Genomic DNA, 24107 nt, shown 5'->3' with positions numbered 1-24107 from the left:
GAGCTGGGAAATTAACCTTCTAGGCTCTTATGGCCAGATCCAGGTGAGGTATTTCAGAGTGATGATATCTTAAGAGTGTAAGATTCCATATTAAGACTTCCAAAATGTCTTTGAAGGAGATTATTTGGAGAAGTCCCCAAGTGCTATCAACGTTGAGCACGGAATAGGGCTGTTCATGGGTGCTATTACCTGTAGTATGTGAACTGAAGCTAATGCTCTTCAGAGGAGCAAGTATAGCCATTAACAATCCAAAGACTTCCTCATATTACCTTCTGCACACATTAATCTATTTCCTGCTATTAGAAACCACCCAAACAAAAACCCACAAACAAAGCAAAAATATTTACTAGATTATATTGTCCTGTGAAGATGGACTTGTAGCCTACACCAGTCAGATGTCAAGGGCAATAAAACTCTAAGCACTAATCCATAGGGAATATTCCTAGGTACCAGAAAATCCTGAAGATTAGAACATTCTGAGCAAAGGGCTCTTCTCAAGGAGCAAGAATCCTTAATGTTCCTGTATCCCAATTTCTTCTAGTAGCAGAGCAGCTAATTGTAAGTAAAGAAATCAGATTTGGTCTGACAAGCATACGAAATTCATCCTTTCAGAGAACATAATGTTAAGATTTGTACTGTAGCTGGTGTGTGGGAAAGCCAGACTGATGGGACCCTGGAAAGAAAAGTTTCAGACTTTCTGTCATGGAAAGTCTTGTATCTAAACTGAAATTTGTGCATTGCCCATAATCTGTAATCTTAACTCCCTCAAATGCATTCTGAAGGGATCTGCCAAGTCCTTATCTACTTTAACCTCCATTTAGCTACTGCCACAACTGAACTGTCACAGCAAAGGAAACCCAAGCACCTACACGTGTACCACAGTGTGTGGGTCTTGCAGTAATGCCTCATGGATTTGCTTCAGAGTAGCACTGCCCTGGGCTGCCCACTGCTCTGGACAGCAAAGACACACAAGCAAACACACATGAGCTAACTCCATTACAGCTCCTCCTAAACACAGAGGTGAAGCCTGTGTTTTCCCTCTGTTTCTGGCACAGGTTGAAAACAAAACAAAAAAAATCCCAACAACCAAAAGCCAACCCAGCATCCCTCCACAGCCCCGAAGATCCCACCTTCAAATCAATCTTTCTCTAAATTTACATAAAAGCATCCTCGTCCCTTTTGTCAGTCAAACACTATGCTTTGACAATCTAACTCCTGGCTTTAGCTCACATATACATACATGAATTGTACATAGTCCTCACTTCTTCTTTTTTGGTTACATTTTACAGGCAGTCATTCTAAGCGCTGGAAACAGACCACCATCTCCTCTTCCAAAAGAGCCACCTTACTGCAGAAGCCTCTCCAGTCCAAATGGTCAGGAATCCAATACACAACAATCTTGCAGAAATCAGCTGCCAGATTTATTATTCTACCTGAAAACCCCAAACAACCAAAAAAAAAAAACCAAAACAAACAAAAAAAAACCCCCAAACAAACAAAAAAGTGGAATAAAAACAGACTTTAAATAAACCTCTTAGGTACATTTTATAAAGGGTTAATCAGTTCAGTGAAAGACTTTTATATCTTCTGCTGAGAGATCATGTAATGTTGGTCTGATTACTTGTTTTGTTCAGTGAGTCACTACCGTATACATATATATATATATCTTCTTAAATATTACACATTTGATGCATTTTTTTCTCTTTTTTTTCTCCTTTTTTTTTTTTCCATTTTGTCCAACCCCATTCCCAAACACCCATATCCTGCCACAGGCAAGAGGCGGTCTGTGCTGACATAAAACCAAAACCAATCCAAAGACTTTTTGTCAAAGCATGTTTCATTTGAACCTTATTTCAGTGGAAACCACATTTTTTAAAAAAATCTTATTCAACCTTTTCCTTCTTCTTTTTGCTAATTCTGCAATTTTATACTCTGATTCTGGGGTGATCACTGAAAATTCAAGTGTCATTGAGATTTATGGATGACAGAATTAGGTGACATATTAAGGCATATATACATTCCCATAAAATATGTTCTTAGGGATCCGAGTACATTAAATACCTGCCAAAATGTTTCTATGCACCTGTGGTTTCTAGGGACCACTACTTCTTTACTTGCGATTAATTGCATATTACAATATTCATAGTTTAACCAGTGTCTTAACTGACAGAGGATGGAAAATTAACCCATCACCTAGGATTGTCTTTGAAATACATCTATTATGATGAAAATTATTCTTGTTTTTTTATTGTTATGCACTCATTTTCCTCCTGCTTCTCAGAAATATAGGAAAATGAGATATCCATATAACATCTATTTAAATTACACTGGGCAAAAAAAGAAAACCAGATTTTAACTACCTCCCTTCCTTTAAAGTAGGAAACATTATACTTCAGAAAAGGTGCTCATAAATATTTAAAACTTTTGGGTGTCTTTCAGGGTTTTTTTTTTTCTGTTTGACATACAGAATAGTGTGTGTGGCTTGTGTTCAAGATTATCCCTCTCAAAATATAAAACAATTTGAAAAAATAACAACAAAAAAAAAACCACCTCAAAATTGAAATTGTTTTCTGAGCATATCTGATCACATTTACATTTAGTGTCCAAAACAAGTTGATTGGTAACATCAGTGCCAGCACTACGTCATACAGCGACTTCATGGTATTATTTGACAGTTCATCTAAGTCTCCGTTCCACTGAAAATTACAAAAGGTTCTGCAGAGCTTTCCTTAGCAAGCTGAAGCTTACTAGTCATTTGTGGATGCGCATAAAAGCTGCTTATAGCACAGCTATGGCGTAAGCAATTTTCTAAGCAATAAATGGTTCAAGTCATCTATTTTGTCCTGAAATGCTACCTGTAGTTACAGCATTGCTTATAAATGGTCATAGTAAATTCAGCATCAAAGATAATATTACAGAAAAAGACAGCAGCAGAAGCATTAGCATTATCTAGTATTTATATATGTTATCAACATAACACAGCATAAAAGGTTTAAATGCATATTAATGGGTACCGTGTCTAAAAATTACTAAAGTACCTATTTAGTGTATTGGATATTTTTCTCAAGGAGTGCTTGCTGTGTCTAAACAGCATAATTAGATATGTGACTTAGTACAGTTAATTCCTATTGATTAAATAACTTATTTATGTACCAAAGGAAATGGAAGGATACAAAATGTTTTCTCCCTCCCAGTCATGATCCTGTATTTAATGCTGACATGATCATCAGAAAGCCTACCACATGGAATTACTACCATCAAAAGGATTTGAATGGTCTAAGCCGTAGCATGAGCCATACATGTATAGCAACGTGTCAACAGATATGGCATGCACCTTGCAGTTTGGTCAAGGATTTTGCTTGGTCACTGTATTTACTTTTTTTCGAGGTCATACCTGAATTTAAAAAAAAAAAAAAGGAAAAACTCTCAAGATAACTGGTTGTTTTCAGAGGCATGATGCAAGGTATGCCACTGCAAGCCAAGCTTTTAAATTAAATACTGTGGTATATGCTTTGCCTCTCTTTTATAACTGCAAAACGACAATTAAGAATGCCAAGAAACAAATGCCCTAGGCATGCTGTGCTGATATCATCATCAAGTGGTTATTTTGAACAATGAGAATTAACTGTACTATGGATACTCAGAGAAAATGTACAATATCTTATGCTGATATGAAACAAAACAGACATGATATAGCTTTTTTTGTACTTAAAACCTGTGTTTTCCCTTCTCAAACTTAAGTAAAAAGCAAACCCACCCTTTTCCTCCTGTTACACAGAATAACGTTTAGGTTCCAACCCCTCCCCATTCAAATAAAGTGCGCTGTCCATGGCAGACGGTAGGAGTAATGCAACAGGAAAAGCCCCTTTTAGTGTACTATTTAAAAAACAAACAGAAGTCGATTCAGCTTTCCTCTGGGTCTTGTGAAAGAGGAGAAGCCTAAAGGAGGGGGAAACATCCCATTCACTGTCACTGTTGTTAATAGACATAGCCTTCGTTATAGGGGTGGGTGTTGCAGCAGCCACCGTCCTGCATGTAGACCATACTCTCGTCAAAGTGGGACAGAGGCACAGTGTCCTCCTCATTGATATGGCGCTCCATGTCTGTCTTCAGTAAGGGGCGCTGGTTGTCTGGAAAAGCCATGGAGAAAAGCGCTTCAGGGTCGCAAACAAACTTGTAGACATATCTTTCTCCAGCCACCTTAAGACAACAGAAGGGAGAAAAAGGTGCAGGGTAAGGCCTCATGGTTTAGCAACTCCAAGATGAACAGTCTTGTGAAGAACTCGCTTTCATTATGCAATTACTAACTTGGCAGCAGAACTGGTAAGGCAATGACTTATCAAAGACAACAGAGATCGGCAGAAACAGACTGTGCAAAACTCTCCCACATGTGATATCCTCTTGGAAGACGGATTAAGTATTCTACTTCTAAACATTTGCTTGTGATCGTTTCCTATTCTTAACTACAGATGGGATTTGTTCTTATTGTAAAATGTAAACAAATTGTCACTATAGTGGCAAAAGAAAACGACTTAAGTCCAACACTGTGCCAAATGGAAAAAGGATTCACGTTGCGTGATAGAATGAATTTTACTTTACGCAGATTGATTTGTACTTATGTATAAAAGCACTTAGTTATAGTGCATACTGATTGTACAGGGACAGTGTAAGCAAATACGTTAGCTAATATGTACTTAGCAATTGCTCATGCAAAGCTGGGACATTTGGATTTGCTTATGGAGGGGCGATTTGTCCAAATATCCTAAAGTCTTTCCTTATTCATAAATAGCACTATATGCCTGTGGTTCTTCTTCCTAAAAGCTGAAGAATAATAAAAACAATACAGAATTACTGTCTTATTTTACAAAAAAAAGTCAGTATGGTGTCTTTTCAAGTACCTTATTTAAATAAGTACTTTCAAAATATGAACCATGTTGCATACTCTCAGTTTATTAAAACTCTTTTAAAATAACGATCAAATTGTCTGCTTCTTGCAACATCAGCAAGCATGGCACTGGAAGTGAGTGAATGAAGACAGCAGAAGTGTTGCAAACTTAATTCTATTCTTTTGGGTGCAAAATAGTCTGAAGTACCTCCTTAAATTTTCAGCTTACTTATTCTACAAATAATGTTAAGTTTTGGAAGAAGCTACATCTGCAATAGAATTTTTTTCATCAATTTAACACCAGCAAGTTTGACAGACTGAAGTCTGCATTCAGAAACCGGGCATTTGCATAACATGTTATCACTGCTTAACTTAAAACAAAAAGGGAAAAAATAGGCATACAGATCTTGTAGTAAAGAAACTTGCTCTCAATCTACAACTGCCATTAGTTTTTAACATACAGAACTAGCCTGAGTGATTCCACGGCAAAACTCAAACACTGCTATGTCAGAAAAATAAGCATCCAAACTAGCTTTGAAAATGTGTTAAAACTTTCTTGTAGATAATAAAGTAGTAGTTTAAGAGGTAGCAAACTAGCTGTAAGAAGTACTTTTAAACTTTCAGTTTTAACTGGATGTGTGGCTTGGGCAGCATTATCAAGACTTACAGTATTCCCATCTACACCTTTTCAACCTGTTTCACTCTCTTTGCTATTTATTCTAGCCTTTGTGCTGCCTTGGAACTGTGCTGGCAAAACTGTCTACAAAGCTAAGCTGTAACCTGCAACAAGGAATTCCTCTGCCTAAAGAACCACTCAGCAAAATTAAGCATTTCTGCTTCTCCCTAACTAGATCCAGTCTCCAGTCCACTTTACAAAGACTCAAAGCACAGTTATATGACACATAAAAATGGATGCGGCACTGTGCTACTAAGTATCATAAGTCAATATAAGCCCTGACAGTTGTCCCAAGTCAACTCCTAGAGAGTGAAAAAGGAGAGCACTGCAATGATCCCATTATCAAAGCCAAGAGAACTTGTAACAGGCAACTCCAAACCAAGACTTCACAAAATCTGCTGGAGAAGTTGCCCAGTAACCTAAGCCAAAAGCATTGCTTCCATTAGTTATTCCAGGTCACAAAACTTACATGGAGAGATATGGAAAAAGTTTTACAGCATAAGGCTCCAATTATGATCTTTGATCATACCTGCCAGTTTTGTAGATAAAGCAGACAAGTCTTTCCTATTGATTTCTCAGTCCATCTACACAGTACTATCTAACAAGATATAAAATCACACGTGTAAATCAGCAAGCCACAGTAGAAGGATGGGCTGAATACTGTCAGCAAGGCCACACTGTTATACATAAATCATTCTTAAATAGTTCTTATAGTTCAGTCTGTTATAAAATATTAAATTCCACTTAAAAATGGTATTATTTCAACAATATTGGTAAAATTTTAAATTCTTTGATATGTTAATAGGTATGATTCTTCTCCTCTATCTTGCACCTACCAAAGTAGCCAAGTGCTGGGCAGCTGATTTAGATGTGCAAAACATTATTCATTCCATCCTCTACTGTTTGACCTTCCCAGGTGCCAGGAAGCTCTTTTGGATATTTTTGAATGTTACCTCTTCCCCTATGATGTGCATTGCGTGAACAAAAACCACAGGCATTTTTTAAACAGAAAAAAATATCTTGATGCATATACTGGGCCTGGTAGGTGAAAAAGCTTAGTGTTTGTCTGAATAGATTAAAAACCTGCCAAAAGTCATGCAGTTGTTACAAGTACTCCTTGTCAAATGACTTACAGATTTAACATGCAACACTCCAATGAAATTTAATACAAAATTAGCTACTCACCTTTTGCATGATTCCCTTTTCATAATAATAGCGAAGTGATCGGCTAAGTTTATCATAGTTCATAGCTGGCCTATTTTTCTGAATCCCCCAGCGACGTGCCACCTGCCACAAAAGTGGATTAGCATTGATTTGTTAAACGCATTTAACAAGCAGATCTTATCATCAGATACTTTACTTGGGGATGAAGGAGGGTAAACCCTGCAGGTGGAATACATAAACACAAGAGAAAAGGGTTCCCATGACCTGAATTTCCCACATGCTACTATGATTTTTAATTGGTGACACAGTCATCCATTACACTTGAAGCAGACTTACTTATTTGCAAATGTGGTAGAGGGTTGGGTTTTTTCATTATTTTTAATAGAGAAAATCAATGAAAAAATAAAACCATACAGATGATAGACAAAAAATATTTATCAAGTTCTACCAGAAAACTTCCATGAAAGATGAAGACTCTTCTTTAGTTAGATACTGTGGATAACTACTATTCCTGTGTTTTCCTTGCTGTCAGAGCACGAAGTTAAGCTAAAACAAACACGCATACACACTTAGTTCATGAACTAATAAAAACTGCACTTGGAATGATAGTGATGTTGAGATTATGAGGAGACACAAGTATGAAAAGCCAACTCTCAGTCTTAAGTATTGCTTCAGCAAAGAAAATGAGTTATTAGAGGAGGCAGGATAAAATTGCTTGGAAGAACTACAAGGTAGTACGAAGAATGTGACAGAAATTTCATAGTTGCATAACTATGTATAATTTCCCTTACAAAATAATAATAATAAAAAGGGAGTTGCAAGTAACTCGTGAAGCCACTCCATAGAGAACAATATGACTTCTCCTCTGACTTATGATTTCTACTTGCCTTTACACTTCCTGTTTTATTGCCAAAGGTAGTTCTAGACAAAGAGACCTTTTGTTTAAAGACCTTAACTGCTTATTCCCCGCCTGAAATTATAATCAGCTGTTGGTGACATTTCAGTTACTGGCTGTACAAATGACTATCATGTCACCAGAGGGAAAGAAGTCAGAACTGATGAACTCTTTGAGGTACGTATTATAAAAATGTCTGAGAGGTGCAGACGCATACAGATCTGGGAAACGGAAAGAGTAGCCAAGCAGCTTCTCTGCAGACTGCTCTGTAAAATTTTCCCCTATGTGTGTGGAGCCTTTTGATGCAAACTATAGATGACATGCAGCCCTGAGAATTGAAGGGGACTAAATAACAACAGCAAAATCCATTACTTCAATCTCCATCTAGACAATAATTTTTAGAATATCTTTTTAAAGCATTATTTCCTTTCAGTGGTGCAGCCTTTCAGGCTTATGCAAATTTTGGTGGCTGTGCTAACTTTAGCAATGTTATAGCTGTGTTGAAACATACCTCCAATCATGTCCATTTATTCCACCTGTAGATTTGGCCTAGATGTATAACTTTGATTCAACTACTCATCTTTGTAACACATGCCTATATCACTGTTTACTTGTGCCAAGTTTTTTTCTGCATTAATCAGAGTCCTAGAAGTCCTCAACACAGCAGGCTTGCATAATAAATAAACACACAGCAAAGATAATTACAACAAACTAATGGTTAAGAGTATGCTATATTGTGTGGTATTTTGATATTCCTAAATAAACAAGCAAGTCCAGTAGTAGTCTTGGTAAGCGAGTCTTCCTGTTCCAAAACTGCACAGCATTTATCAAGTCTTGCTCTGTGAAAGGGATTCAGGCTTCTAGCCTTCTGCTCCACCTCCCTGCTGAAGGCTGCTCTCTCTGTAACAAGGCAGCAGAAATAGACCTACACCTAATTTTTAGCTTTCACAGTTGTCTACGTTCCGTATTAACTATGGTGCTCAAGGAGCTGATACATATTCATCTTTGTTGTCACTCTTTCTGTAAGGCCATAAAAAACCTCCAGAAGGGGATGGTATGGAAAGGTCATGTCATTGACATCCTAACCTGCCACAGCTGAACCAACAAGCTCTTTGATTTCCCCTCAATTTACACTTGGCAACCAGCAAGTGTGCAACTTCCCATAGGCTATTCTTATTTTAATCGACAGTTTCTGTCAGATCCTGACATTCATTCGAAAACAACTTAGGCTCTTTTGTACTCCCTAAGGGCACATAGGAATGAGCAAGTTTCAAGTAGCCTGCCTTCTCCTGATCTTGGATGCAGTGCTGCTCAAAAACACAACAGAACTGCTACCATGTCAGACAAGCAGGTGATCTGCTTAACCTAAATCAGAATGTCCAGTTCTTCAGGGAACTACACGCTAAAGAAACCTTACGGTTTTGGTTTGCTACTTTCCCTTCCTTAGCCAGCAAAATTCATACAGTTTTTGCACCATCTACTCGAAACCATTTTTCAATAAACCTCTTCAATCGTGAAAAGCTTTGGACATACCTTAAAGACTAAGAGGGTAAAAAAATACTGAGACTAGGGCAGGAGGAAAAGTCAGATACCTCACCCACCAAAATAAAACAAAAGGCTTTCTAAGGATTACACTCTGTTTTGGGCCAGGTCACACAACTAAGAAATCATGTAGCCTGCTATGGCTTCAGACTTGCCAGCAAAGTTTTGGGAGCAAATCAAATGAGACTGTTCTGTGGTCAAATCCTCAAATGCACAGTGTCAGGATCTGCTACAGTGACTATCATTAGCATGGAGGATGCTCAGACAAACTAAAGCCAGCATACAGGTCCTTCCAAAAACCTGTCCCTCAGCCAGATCCTTTCAAGAAGGAAAAGGACATCAGTCCTGTTGCCAACTACTCTATCATCCCCTTAGGGCTGTTGGCAGATGATGCAACTTAAATGTAAAAAAAGCTTTCAGATTGCTTATGCCAGCAATGGCAAATGGCAGAAATATCTGGGAGAACTCAGAAGCAGCCTTACAACCCCAAAACTTCCTAGTCCCCTCTAGCTCAGAAGGAAATCTGACAGAAAATTTGCTGCTGTCTCCTTTATTACCCAACCCTGTTCAAGGGGTGAAATAGTAAACCAGGAAGATACCGTTTCTTGACAACTTAATAAAATGACCCACATCAATATTAGAAGAAAATTCACACACACCAGATTTTCCAAGTTTCCATGGCTGTTTAGAACACAGGAAAGATTATCTAATGTCACCCAGTACAAAAAAAAAAAAAAAGTTTATGCAATAAAATGTTCAATTTATTCATGTTTATCACACAAGTGAACTAAGTCATGCTCCAGCAAATGTTCATGGATACAAGTAATTTTATCTACCCCACGAGTCCTTCATGGTTCAGGGGAGCTCTGCATGTGCATCCTCAGCTTAGCATCTAACCACACATTAAAAAAATCTAGCAATACAGATAAGCAGGAAGACTCTGAAGGAGGCTTTAAAAAGTGGGGTGATTATAGAATTTTAAGGATTTTACTGCTTAACAATCTCAACCATTTGCCACCATTCAGACTGGGGTCTTTCACTCTACAGTTCCAAGTTCCCACATCTTCACACTGAAAAATATCTGGTGTTAAAAGACATTCAGGGACAGGTTTTCAAAGGATTTTGGAACATAGCTCTACCCACAAAGTGGTTCCGAAAAGACCAAGCCCCACAATTAATTCTGAGTATTTTGTAACTCTAGAACTTGCAATATTTTTAGTATTTTGTGGGACTAAAAAATTAAGTCTACGTTTAACCACACTTCTGTCCTAACTTAAGGACTTCCCTTGCCAGTTGTTTCTGTCATCCTTCTGAAGTGCTACTGAAGCAAAATATTGAAACCACAGCCCAGGTCCAAAGAAGTACTATTACATTTGCAGAATGTAATAGTACTGGATGTTAACGCATGCTGTCTGTCTAACCCACCTCCTCTGGCTCAATCAGCTTGAACTCCATGCCTCGGCCAGTCCATGCTATGAAGTGAGAGTTTGATGGGTCATCAAGAAGAGCTACCAAGAACTGCCACAGCTGAAGTGAGCCTCGCCTTTGATATGTGGGTCCCTCGCGGTACATTCCTGGCTCCTGTTTGACGTCACCTGCACAGAATAGCAACAATTTTAGATGAGCAATGCACAAAAATCACCATCACTAGGTTTGTCAGATAAAATGGCAGACCAATTATTAGAAAAACAAAGAGAAAGAATTCTTGCTACCCAGCCACCTACAAATGCAATGTTCTCCTGTCTGCTGTTAATTGAAACACACTTACAATAAAATATTCATCTACAAAAAGGTACCTAAATTCAGTCATGATTTATGAAAGTCTCCCTAAGCCTTTACCCACTGACTTCTTATACATGCAAATCTCACAAACCATTTTGCAATACCCTCTATCTGTAAAAGCATGAACTATTTTTTTAAGCAACTCTGATGTCTGAAGAATTGTTTGTGTACTATACTTTGCACAAGCCCCAGTTTGGAAAACGCAACGTATGCTTCATAAAGCTGCAAAACCCTATTGAGTGAAACTTCTTTTGCATGCAAATGCTTCTAAGGAGAATTTGACAAAGTATTTGACTTAAGACTTAGACAGCATGTGCTTTATGTATAGGTATGCAAATCCCGCAGATATGCCAGTTTCCCTGTGGCATATTGGACTTGTATATAAGCCTATATTACTTTTACTCACACCTACATACTAGATTAGTATTCCCCCTGAAAATCAGTAAGTTAATCTTTCTAAAATTTCAAGTCCAGAGGAAGCTTTTAAAAAACAAAAATAATATTCTGCTAGCTGTTCCACAAAGTGCCAATGAAAGACCATTCTGCTACATCCATACTGTGCCTCTGTTTTTAAATCATATTCATACTAAACAACTCATGCAAACAACAATAGCTGAAAAGTCTGATGCTGAAGCAGAGAATATTTTTTTCTGCACACAATGACAGCAATCCTTGATATGCCGGTAAAATTCCTCATTTCAACAGCAATACTCTCCAATACGCAGTGTGACCTGTTTAATACAGAAAGCCAGGACTTCACAGTTAGCCACAACATTAGGATGCTCTGATGACCATTACAGAATGGCTCTGTGTAGTGGAAGTAAGAATAATAATATTAAAAATGGAGCACTTCCTTTAGTAATCAAGAAAGAAAATTGAGTCAATAGCTGTGGAAAACAAATACATCAACATAAGGCTTTTTTGCTTATGTGAGGTTCAAGTTCCAGTCCTGAAAGGCCGACATTTTCAAAGACAGAATTTTTCTTTTAATGATAGCTACGCAATGCGCAAATAGCAAGTGCAGTATTACAAAGGATCAGATTCTTCGCCTGTGCCAGTCTTTGATTTCAAACCAAGCAGCTGAGAATCTACTTCTGAAACATCAAGACTAGCCCTTGGCTTATCCCACTTTTTCTTTATTGGCCAAAACACGATGACACATCTGCTATTTTTTCCTAAAAAGTCATAATGTTACAAGTATAAATAAACCTATCTATATCACAACATCAGTCTTCTAAGGTACAAGGTGCTCTCTCAGTGGATAGTCATAGAAGTTAGCAGCAAACCGTTTGCTTTGCACACACACACAGATATTTCCAAATGTTTATTTCTTTCACTTTATTTGTATTTCTTTTCCATTTCCACTCCCTTCCCTGCACAAAACCCAAATAAACAAAAAGCATTTTCAAGAAAGGCAGAGACAAATGCTACTCCTGAACAGTTTTAACTTCTTATACTACAGAGTCTGATTCTACGGCCATAAATAAAATATGCATTTGCCACTGATACTGAAAACAGATCGGGTCCAAAATAATTTTTGGGCAAAAAAACCCTCCTGGCACAACATGCTTTAAAAGAGGGCGGGGGAGAAGCATACATTCCAAAGCCATTTGGAGCATACATTCCATACCATATTCCAAAGGTATAACTATAATAAATCACCCTTTCAGTGAACATGTCCATCCAGTGACAATGCAATACTGGACTGAGCAGTATTTAATTAAGTTTAATATTATTTAAAATCCTCTGTTTATTTCTTGCTATTCTTTACCAACCTGGAATACATATGAAACCTTCATTTGAGGAATGTGCAATTCTTTGGGTTACTTTAGAGTGTCCCCCCTTCTTCAGCAAATACAAACAAATGTTACTATAAACACAATAGTTTCATAATCCTTATCAGTGATTCTCAGGGGAAAACAAACAAAATAAAGTAGGAGAAAAAAAAAAAAGTTCTCCAGCTTTACTTTTAGCTTATGTCACAGAGATGTTCACAAATTTATCAGAAAGTGTATAATCTTTCCTGCTAAAATAAATAAAGCTGAACATAGGTACACTAACACAAAGAAGTCATTATAGAAAATGTCAGTAACTGGTCTCCAAATTAATGCCCAAAGTTCCAGACTAACAGAGTCACCGGCAAGAAATACTGTGTCCATCTACCTTGTCTATAATGAAATAAATCTGAAATCAACTGAGTTACACCAGGAAACTGATGTTACATCAGAGTAACTGAGAATAATTTGGGCTATTTATTTTAATTGACCTCAGAATCCCTTTTGAAAAAAAAAAATCTGTCGTAATGGGTAGCGTTTTGAAAAGATCATTGATTTGTTATCGATCCCACTGAAAAATAAACCACTAGTACAATGTTTAACGTAGTGCAAATACACAGAAACAAACACAAAAAATGCCCTACAAACTCAGCCCCCACTATTCATCACTTCGCAGACAGCAAGACAAAAGGCTTAATCCTCAGTAAAACCAAGGCTGCTGCTTTCTCTGCTGTTTTGCTAATTATAAGAACAGCTTTCATTAAATCTCAAACAACAAGCAGTATGTGATCATCAGTGCAATGGAAATCCTCTTATTACTTCTCAACAGTACAGGAACTGAGCTCCTCTGCCACAACTCTTGATACAGCATCTTTTGCTGGCAAAAGCTGAACGACATCCAGTTGAAAAGGAGACTTTGGTTTGAAGAGACAAAGGTCAGCTTTGGTTGGGCGCACCACAAATGGTGTGTTAAGGAATCCTAAATTGGAATGCTACCGAGCTTTTTTGATCAGTAACAGAGAAAAATCCCTCGTCTCTTCCTTTTTCATCTCACCACATAAGAAAAAGAGAGAGAGAGTTGTGTCATACATACCATCAAACTTCTCTGGAACAACGCAAGTGTCATCATAAAACTGCCTAGGTCCCTTTTCATACATACAGCCTGTAAGTTAAAAAGAGAGAGGTGTTTATACAAAAGATGCATGGAGAAAGAAGAGATCATAGGCTGAATGCCAGAGGGAACACTAAGTCATAGAGGAATCGGACCTACATCCTTTACACAACGCCAAATCGCAACATTTTGGCCTCAGTACAGGGGTGTTTAATTAACATGTGAATTCCCAAAAGACTGTTAATCTCCACCTGCAAAAATGAAAAAGCACCTATTTTTTCTCTATGATTTAATACCAAAATGTTTGTCTCATTTCCTGTTTGAACTAGCATGGCTTTGACTTTTAACCATTAGTTCCTCTGGGTCTTCTCCCTGGCAAGCCTAAAGCAGACCTACTCGGCATTTCCTCCCCATGCTCACAAAAGTTACTCTCCTTGATGTTTCTTCCAATTAAGATCATACTGTAAAATTTAATTTTTAACATTAAAAGACACCGTCTGCAGCCCTCCATTCTTTCTAGCACTCTCTTCCACACACACTCCTACTATTCAGTATTGTTTTAATGCTTTGCTTAGAGCAAAACTGTATTGCATGCCAGTATCAGCCTCACCAGTGGTACACAGTGAGAGAAAACATCTCCTCCTCTCCTGCCTCCCTACGACCCTCCTTTTGAGCACACAAATACTACAGAAGGCCTTTTTGCCATATGGTTGCAATATTGGTTTGGGCTGTTTTTCACACTGTGAAGCTGAGGAGGAGGCCCATCAAATTATTTTTCCCAATATACTGTTTCCCGGTTCCATAGGACTGGTCTACATTCAGCATATTAAAAACCCATTTTGTTTAATGTGCCCAGATGACCAAACAATTCTAATTGCTTTGTGTGACTGTGCTGTCCTGCTCGTTATTTACCACTCTGCCTATCTTTGTGCCATAAAGTTATCTATTAACTTTGTTCCGTATCTTTACTGAAAATGTTGAATAGCAACACTCCTGATATCAATTCCTACAGAACTATAACAGAAACAATCCATTCAAAGATGATTGTGCAGTGACAGCCACTTTTAGATCTGTCAGTTGGCCAGGTCTTAATGTATTTAATGTGTACTTTATTGATACTGCTTTGTGCTAACTTCTTAATCAGAATGTAATGCACTGGCAAACTGAATGCCATAAAAAGTCTAACTATATGATACAAGTATCTTTATCAATCAAAGTTCTAATCTCAACAAAGAATAGAATCAGATTTGACATGACCTTTATTCTATAAAATCACACTGACCAATTTCCAAATACAGAAACCAAATATTTATTAAACATCACTGCTTTCTCTACGTCATTCATAACAATTTTACTGCCTCCAAGTACTTACAAGTGCATAACATGGCTAAGATTGTTTTTCACCTATCTAAGCTGTGATTAAAACTCAAATCTGTGATCTTAGCCCTGCAGTATGTGTATTTTTCCCTGATGTCTTTCACTTCCCTTATCAAGCTTCTATACTTCATATAATTCCATATATCAAGACTGTTATAAATTTTCATCTCTTATTTCAACCTCCTTGTTAAGTACTACTTTTTACTTCTATTTTCTGCCCTTATTCTACACCCCAGAAGCAGTTGGGCTTTTGGCCAGATCTGTTATCTTTCCAGTTGTGACTTTTCACTACTGAATGAAGCCTCACTAGAGGACTTTGATTCATACATCTGTCCGAATTCCCATCAACCTCAAAATCAATTTCCCTTAGGTCTGTGAAATTTGCCCCTTGGAAAAAAAACAAATAAGCCCTAAAAAAATCACATATATGACAAGAAATATATACCAAAGAAGGAGAGTGGAGGGTACAAACCTCTCTTTCAATGGTCATTTTTGTTAGTTCTGTTGACCTTCTTGTTTTTAATACCTATAAAATGCTTTTACTCTGAACTATTAATTTGGACAATGAATAAAGCTCTGCCTTATTGCAGTCACTGAGCGTTATGGTATATCATGTCATATGACTGTACAATCTGGGCTAACAAACACTAAAACACTGCAAAAACTGAAACAAAAGAAAAAGCAAAAAGCAGTGATAACTTTTTAAAGTATGAAATAGATTATTTAACAGCTAATTGAGCCTGTCACACCAATAGCCTGGAAAAAAGCAGAATGGATGAAATGGACAAATTTACAAATTTTTAAGTGTCTCTTCCTTTCAACTACTAGATGCCTTGAAATGCAGAATGAATGAATTCATTAAAAAATTGCTTCTATCCTGATCAACCCATGGCACCAGAAGCTACAAAAAAAATCAGTGCATGAGAAACTCAAAACCAGGAAGGGAAAGAAAGATTATACGGGTCTTCCCAGAAGCAGAATTAAACCAGTGAACCCCAAATCCCTCCAGGCTTTTTAATTTTTTACGTTTTTCCCATACAAAAGTGATACATAATAGAAAACTTAACTTCTGTTCTGTTTGGGTGAGCCAGGAAGCCTTCTTGCCTCATGTAAATGGAATGGCAGCTAGGCACTTCTGAAAGGAGAAGACGACAACGCTAGTCAAAAGACTGTCTGGAATTAAAAGTGTGCAGTTTATCAATGAGACAGGCTGCCAGCAGAAGAGGAACAAAAAGGATGCAAGTTACAGCAAGGGGAGAACCTGTCAACACACAGTCAGCATTTCAGAGCAGCATGCACAAGGCATGGCAGAGGAAAAAAATCATAATATGAGGATCCTAGATCCCATCTAACACAGGCACTTGAACCCAAGTACTTACTGTAATCAACTTTGCTAAAAGCTGAATCCCATGACCATTGCATTTTAGGCCATTCACAGAACAAAAAATCCACACAAGACAACACAAATATTTTAAACCCTGTGCTCGTATATCTATCTTTGTAACTAATTTGACCTAACATTTAAATCAATTATACAGAAAAGCTTGCCAGTGACACTGGAGACTTACAAACTCTACATTAATACAAGGAATGTCAGAGGGAATTTAGAGTAGTATATCGCTTCTCAGGCTCCGGTTAAGGACTTGAAGGGTTAATAAAATTTTCTGCAACGGTTAAGGATTTAATCTAGGAACTCAGATGTATCAATTTCACCCTCCACCTGTACATTCTTAAAAAAAAAAAACAAAACAAAAGACACCTATCCCCCCAAAAATTAGTGTGTGCATTCATCTGCCATTGACCACCTCTAATCTAATCCTCAAGAGGAATAAGAAAAAACAGAGAGCTAATGAAAATGCTGTTCTTTAAATGTCTTTCTTCCCCCCCCATGTGTTGTCCCCAAGCAGCCACATCCTGTGCACAGGGACCTGCAATCAGAAGTACATCATAAATGTTTGCCCTTCTAAACCATGTTTAAGCCACTTCTTGGATATCAAAAGTCTTGCTTAACAAGTCTATTTGATCTTGTGATAAACTCCTACCCTAAGCTATGCAATCTGTTACCAGTAACTTGTAACTCTTTAAGAGATGCAAACAGAGGTCGAAAGAGCAGACATTATTTTTCCAACACCGCCTACAGACTTTCAGACTGTGATTCCAAAATTTCACTGTTCACTGACTAGTGATGAGTATCAAAGATCTGGCAGGATAAGAAAATGAGGTTTTACACTGACTTCACAAAACAAGCGAAATGCAGGGCAATAATAATAAGTTTCCTCTAACAGTCCACAGTCTCTCTTGCACATCTGTGCCTAACTCTTCATCACCTCCTCTCTCAACAAAACGCTCTGTGCCTGCCTGCTCAGGCCTTAAGAATCTCTTACATCTCAGACAGCTATTCTGAGCAACCACAGCAATCAGTGATTCAGTGATCAAACGAGTCAAGTATAGCCCTGCAGACTGAAGTCAAGGCTACAAGTAGTAGTTCACCTGCAAGGAATCACTCATGTTACGAAGAAGATTGAATTTTAAGGAGAATGGAAAAATCTGCGTAAAGAAAAAAAAAAAGAGGAAGCTGGAGAACAGAAACAGATGTTGTTTTCTATTTTAGGTAAAAATTCACTAGTACTGGCAGCAAACCCCTTTTTGACTCATGAACTCCACTCCCGCAAAGTGATATAGCAGAGTATACAGAATAAAGAATTATACGCATCCAAGAAGTTGTGTTCTTAGCCAATTTGGGGTTTCATCTGCCATGATCCTAAGTAATTTATAATTAACATCTGGAGTCTTTTTAAGGCAAGCGTTGTTTGTACCAACAGTACTTAATCTTCTGGTTAGATTGTGCTTAAACAGTCCACAGAGGACCGAAAAATACAGTGAGGAAGAGTTTATTTCTCGTAAAGTAACTAGAGTCTTGTTATCCTAAAGTGCTATCAGTTAATTTATGACTATCAGAGTGGGTCAGACGCTAATCAAATTGTAGAAACATTTCCAAAGTGATTATTCAATCAAATGACTAACATGGTTAATTAGGAGCCATAAACATTGCTCTGAAGTTCATCAAAGTAATGACTTGCCCAGAAAAATTACTGCTAATTAAATTGCCTGCTGCTTTCATTTCTACCTTATCTAATAAAAAGTCCAACCAATGAAATTTACCATTGCAGTTTTAAATTGTACTAAATGCTTGACTAAGACCCAGAAGTATTTTTACTAGCTAAGCGCAGCTACTTCAAAAGAAAACATTTTAGCACAGAAATTACAGAGCAATTATGTCTTTTATTCTCCTCAAAGCATTGTTTCAAGACAACAAATGAGACAGAATTAGGCATAAAATACATCCATGGCAGGATCCAAGTCTTTGAGGTGACTGATTCTATCACCTCTCAGCAAATTTTTGTCTTTGAAGAAAAAACGTGCCTGGATTTAGGACAGACAACAAGCTTATTTCAGACTTCTAATGAAATAATTCACATTGTGAAGTTGTATCATCTCAAGAGCAGCAGATGACCTTTAAGAAAAAACAAAGTAAAAATACAGATACAAAAAAAAAAATCTTTTATTATTAATTTGAAATACTTAAATGTCATATTTCATTGCTTCTCTTGCTAACAGCAACATAGCAGTCATCATAAAACACTGAATATGGCTTTGTACCATGTTGGTTTGAAACCATTTTTTCCCATTAGGTGCTATTTTGAAATTGCGTGTAATCTAGACACTGCAGGACTACCTTCTCATCTAGGAATGTAACACAGAAAAACACTGGAAATAAGCTCTGCTGTACCTTACCAAAATACATCAAAGCAGAAAATGCCCAAACAGACTTCTCAGGATGAGAAAAATCTGCTACTGAATTTAGCAGGCACAGGTTCTAGGTTTCATTATCAAGTAAGACATTTGAGTGGTACCTCAATAAGGAAGCGTTTCGGATTAATTACCATATCAGAAGTTAAAAGGTCAAATTGTGTCAGCCCTGTATAATTCCAAGTAGGTAAGGAGTTCTTAAATACTCTTTTCCATTGATTTTCAAGAGATAAGGACCATGTTTCAGGCCCATAATCACACCCAGCACAGAAATAAACAGAATTTCAGTCAATTCCCTGGCCAGGAGAAGCTTCTGCAGGCAATGGGATGAAGTGACTGTCTTCACCTGAATGAAGTGGAGCAAAGAAAGAACTGGAAAGCCTGGAATAGGATTTATTCTTCAGCCATTCCTGTGGTTCTGACCTTACATAGCCTTCCCAGCTAAGGACACATTGTTACATTACACTCTAACTCTGAATTACTTATTAGTTCACATTATCAACAACATCTGAAGATTTGGAGGCCCAGGAGACTGCCCATGTGCATGTGACAAAGCACAGCGTGACACAGAAGTACTGTATTACATACATGCACCTGCAGAGAGAGAGATGGGATACTTAGGCTTAAAAGGTACCTACAACTTGAAACAAAGCAGCTAAAGGCAGTTGAGCTACCTGCATGGCCCTAGCCTCTGTGTAGCAGCTCAGATGAACAGTACAGTGAGTGGCTGCCTTATAAACCAAGCCTGTTTACAAGTCATAGAGTCATGGAATCATAGAATCATTTAGATTGGAAAAGACCTTTGAGATCATCAAGTCCAACTGTAAACCTAACACTGCCAAGTCCACTGCTAAGCTGTGTCTCTGAGCGCCACATCTACACATCTTTTAAATACCTCTAGTGATGGTGCCTCAACCACTTCCCTGAGTAGCCTGTTCCAATGCTTGACAACCCTTTCAGAGAAGAATTTTTTCCGAATATCCAATGTAAACCTCTCTGGGAGCAACTGGAGGCTGTTTCCTCTCATCCTAGCACTTGTTACTTAGGAGAAGAGACTAACACCCACCCCACTTCAATCTTCTTTCAGGTATTGTAAAGCACAATAAGGTCTCTACTCAACCTCCTTTTCTCCAGACTAAACAACCCCAGTTCTCTCCGCTGCACCTCATAAGATTTGTGTTTCAGACCCTTCACCAACTTCTTTGCTCTTCTTCAGACACACTCCAGCACCTCCAGATCTCTCTTGTAGTGAGGAGCTAAAACTGAACACAGTATTCGAGATGTGGCCTCACCAGCGCTGAGTAGAGGGTGACAATCACTTTCCTAGTCCTGCTGGCCACGCTATTTCTGATACAAGTGAGGATGCTAATGGTTTTCTTGGCTACCCGGGCACACTGCTGGCTCATACTCAGCCAGATGTCGACCAGCATCCACAGGTCATTTTCTGCCAGGCAGCTTTCCAGCTGCTCTTTCCCAAGCCTGTAGTGTTGCATGGAATGGTATGACCCAAATGCAGGACGTGAAACTTAGCCTTGTTGGATCACATACAACTGGCCTCCGCCCATCAATCCAGCCATTCAAATTAATCTTTAAGTCACATGAATTCATCAAACACCTCAACTCATCTCCTTCCATACAGGCATGAAATAAAGTGATGACACTAAAACTGAAACATGCTTAGTGTCTGCCCACCTATTTCTCCAATTTACATTTTATTAACAACTAAGTCATATTAAGAATAGAAACAGTTCCCAGTGCATACAGACAGTACTGTAATTTAACATACACCATATCTTCCTCAATTGTCCTTTTAGTCTGAAAATAATCACATGGACTCTAGCTCCTGGTTCAGCAATTCAGAGTTGGTGTATCTATACAAAGAGACATAATGTGCTGTCCCACTTGCCTTCCCATAGGCAAGATACAGACTCTTTCCCTTTGTGGTACGAGGCACAGAAGGGCATGCACAAGCCTTTCAGGTAGCTGGGACCAACCTGCATCCCAGGAGACACTCACATGTCAGCTTGACCTTGTGGTACACAGTCCCCACTTCGGTGCCCTGCAGGCCTTCACCAACTACTTCCTTGTACAACTCAAGCATTTCTCTGGTACATGGAGAGGTGGTTGGTGCATCAAGAGAGATTTTTACCAAATGATGAGACAAAGCTATCCGTTTTAAAGTAAAATGTTTGAGCTAGAACATATCATACTTTTGGCCTCAAACTTACTAACATCACAATCGTGCTTCAAGTAACTTTTCTGTTCGGGGATTTCCAAGAGCATTGACAAACTGTTTACAAAGGAGTGCTTCATCCATTACTGAAACACATTTAGCCTCATGGTAAAGAGTAGCTCTTTACCACCACTGAGAATCTCTGACCAGCTCAAGGTTAAAGAGCGACACTAAAATCACTAGAAACCGACAGAGGTTTTTAGGTAAGAAGGACAATTCTCCAAAATGGATCGCAACAAGAGGCTAAGGTGGTATAAGGAAACAATAAGAAAAATCCTTGATCTGTGTTTTGCAGGAAGAAGAACCAAATGATTCTTTTTGATCATGAAAGCTATCTTTTTGTAAACCTGCAGAACACATCCAGATTAATAATCCTACACGTCTCCAAAAAAAAGAGACATTCAAGTAGACATATGAGAACTAATGACGATATTCCTATATAGGAATTGCTGAGCATACTTCACAACTTAAATGCTAATATATTAGGTTTCAGTTCAATCACCTTTAAAAGTGATATCCTCTCAGAAGCTATGTAGATTACAACAAAGTCCTACAAACTGGTAAAATCCTGGGAATATAGAAGTCAACATTACTTTTTCATTAGCAGGTTCAGCATGAAAATTGTAGGTGCACAGAGGTTACATGGGTGAAAACTGAGTCACTACCTTTGCTAAAAATTGAAACCTAAAAATTAAGCGTTCTTTTCCCAAATCATTACACAGTTTAAAAACATTCAGAATGGAAGGTTTTGTTCTTCATTTTGTCAATCACTAGTATTCAACCAGCAATTAGGAAAAGAAAATAACTAGAAGCATGTGCACTCATAGATACATTCCCTTCTAAAATACAGCTAATTAAAATTTGTTAAGTTTAATTTCTTCCATCTCACTTGACAAAAACCTACCTGAGAACTCAATCTGGCTGCACCAGCTCATGTCTAAGTGGAATTATTACACATATACAGAAAGAAAACCTTAAGCAAACAGCTTCCTTTCCACAACTTGGGTTTTTAGATCTATGACAACATCTAATGCATTTTCTGAGACCAGATGTCAACAGCCTGTCTAGGCGATGTGTAACTTTTTATACAGCAGAACAGGAAAACAAAGGCTCATACATTCAGTTCTGAATTAAAATTCCACATGGAGCTGATCTTTTGAGCGTACTCTAAGATCATGTATTTACTTTTATTAACCTCAGTAACTGTAAAATGTATTTTAAACATTGCTTCACTTTGAATTCAACAAAAGACAGCAGTATTTTCTCCGTCTCTTGTTCCTTTTGTTGGTAATTTTACTGCAAAAAAATGTCTGTGTTGCTTTTTCTCCCCCGCCCCATCCCCTGCCTGTAAAATCGAAGTTGGACAAACACTGCACGGCTGAAGTGACATATTTGAATGGAATTCAGACCAACCAGTTCCTGTTTATGTTTCTGATTTGAGAATGTAGCCTTCTCATTCACTATACATTAGAAACACACCAAGGCCATAAATGGTGTCAGGTTACAGGCAGGCAGGGCCAAGGAGCATTAATCATTACTTTAAGGCAACTGGCAAAAGCAGCAGCTGAGGGAACACTACACCCTTCAGCTCTGCATAAATGGACATTCCAGGGTTTGGTGTGTGTGGGCGTTTTTTTTTTTTTTTTCCCTTCAGCATCCATTTTATGAATGAAACTTCAGGCTGCACAGAGTCCATTCATATAAAAGCTATGCTCACAGGGCTCAGCCTCTTGGGATCAATCGGTCTTGGGTAAGGCCGATGTGATTGGTTTAAGGCAGGCTTCAGCCTTCCATTACTGACTTAAAATGCAGCCTGTGTCCATTTGACCTGCGTTAATGCACAAAGAGTAAATCCAGACTGTGCTCTCAATTCTCAAATCAAATCATTAGCCAGTGCCACTTACTGTAACTGTAGATTTAGAGGATATTTATCCATTTCTTAGGAAAACAGGGACTGCAGGACAATTTTTCAGATCATATTGTCTGCTTTGAAAGGAAAAATAGATATATGGCCTATATGCTTACATTAACTTGGTATTCAGGTTTTCCTTTGTTCATGAACATAGTATTACAAAATGAATTCTCTTATAACTACAGATTTCTTTCAGACAGAATTAGTGAATAGAGAAAATCAGCTAGATGGGAAGCAAGAGAAAAGTTACAATTCTGCCTTTCATAGCACTATCTTCCCAAGTACAGGTTTCCCAAGTTTCCCCCTCAGATGCTATTATTTCCTACTGTCATACCATCTCACAGCAGATTTGTGATTGTGTTTTAAGAGCAAGTACAAAGCACAGTGTAGCTTAATGACCTAACAAAATTCATGCTCAGTCACTTGAGGTAACACAGCAAAGACAAGCTTCTGAAACAAGAGGGTGAAGTATTTTAAAACACAGAAGTGAGACTAGGGAAAACCGCCAAACGAAAAACGAGGAGGAAAGACTAATTAAACCTACTGAACTCAAGAGCAAGCCCCTATCCCTTGTCCCCTCCTGCCTTTATGCCAGCCAGATTTTCATTGAGAACAATTGTACTGCTGTGTAAAAGAATTTCTTTAAGATCATAAGGAGATGCAGTTTTGACACGTGCACACCCAAGTGCTGTATCTAGGAAAAGAATGGAGTCATTTCTGTTACACAGAGCATTTTATAAAACTGTGTTCAAATACACTGCAAATATATGCAGCCTGACTAAAATAAGAAGAAAAAATTAAATGAAAGGAAAAGAAAACCTAGAGAGAATTTGAGGAAAAGATTAAGCAGCTGGAGGATTTATGAAGAAAGATCTCAACGAGTCACACAGACAAAAACTATACACACAAACTGTCTACAGAGATTTAAAGGTGGTACATTAATAC

At 38.0% G+C, this 24107-nt stretch overlaps 1 protein-coding gene across 5 annotated transcripts in view; it reads right to left on the bottom strand.

Moving 5' to 3' along the window:
* Positions 1-1492: 1492 nt before the first annotated feature.
* The window catches only part of ETV1 (ETS variant transcription factor 1), a 113894-nt gene continuing 91279 nt past the window's right edge, over positions 1493-24107 (bottom strand). For 3 of the 5 annotated variants that reach the window (XM_054059231.1, XM_054059230.1, XM_054059232.1), the window contains 5 exons: positions 16276-16342; positions 13813-13883; positions 10588-10757; positions 6747-6848; positions 1495-4200 (listed from right to left, as the gene is read on the bottom strand). In XM_054059231.1, coding sequence (XP_053915206.1) covers positions 3979-4200; positions 6747-6848; positions 10588-10757; positions 13813-13883; positions 16276-16342 — 632 coding nt within the window. In that variant the 3' untranslated portion in view covers positions 1495-3978. Of the gene's footprint in view, positions 4201-6746; positions 6849-10587; positions 10758-13812; positions 13884-16275; positions 16343-24107 lie in introns of all 5 variants that reach the window. The other 2 variants (XM_054059234.1, XM_054059233.1) reach the window with 2 other exon arrangements.

Source organism: Cuculus canorus, chromosome 2 (genome assembly GCF_017976375.1).
Source record: "Cuculus canorus isolate bCucCan1 chromosome 2, bCucCan1.pri, whole genome shotgun sequence".
Classification (NCBI taxonomy): Eukaryota; Metazoa; Chordata; class Aves; order Cuculiformes; family Cuculidae; genus Cuculus; species Cuculus canorus.
Note: the sequence above shows the minus strand (reverse complement) of the source record. Positions and strands in the feature narration are given on the sequence as shown.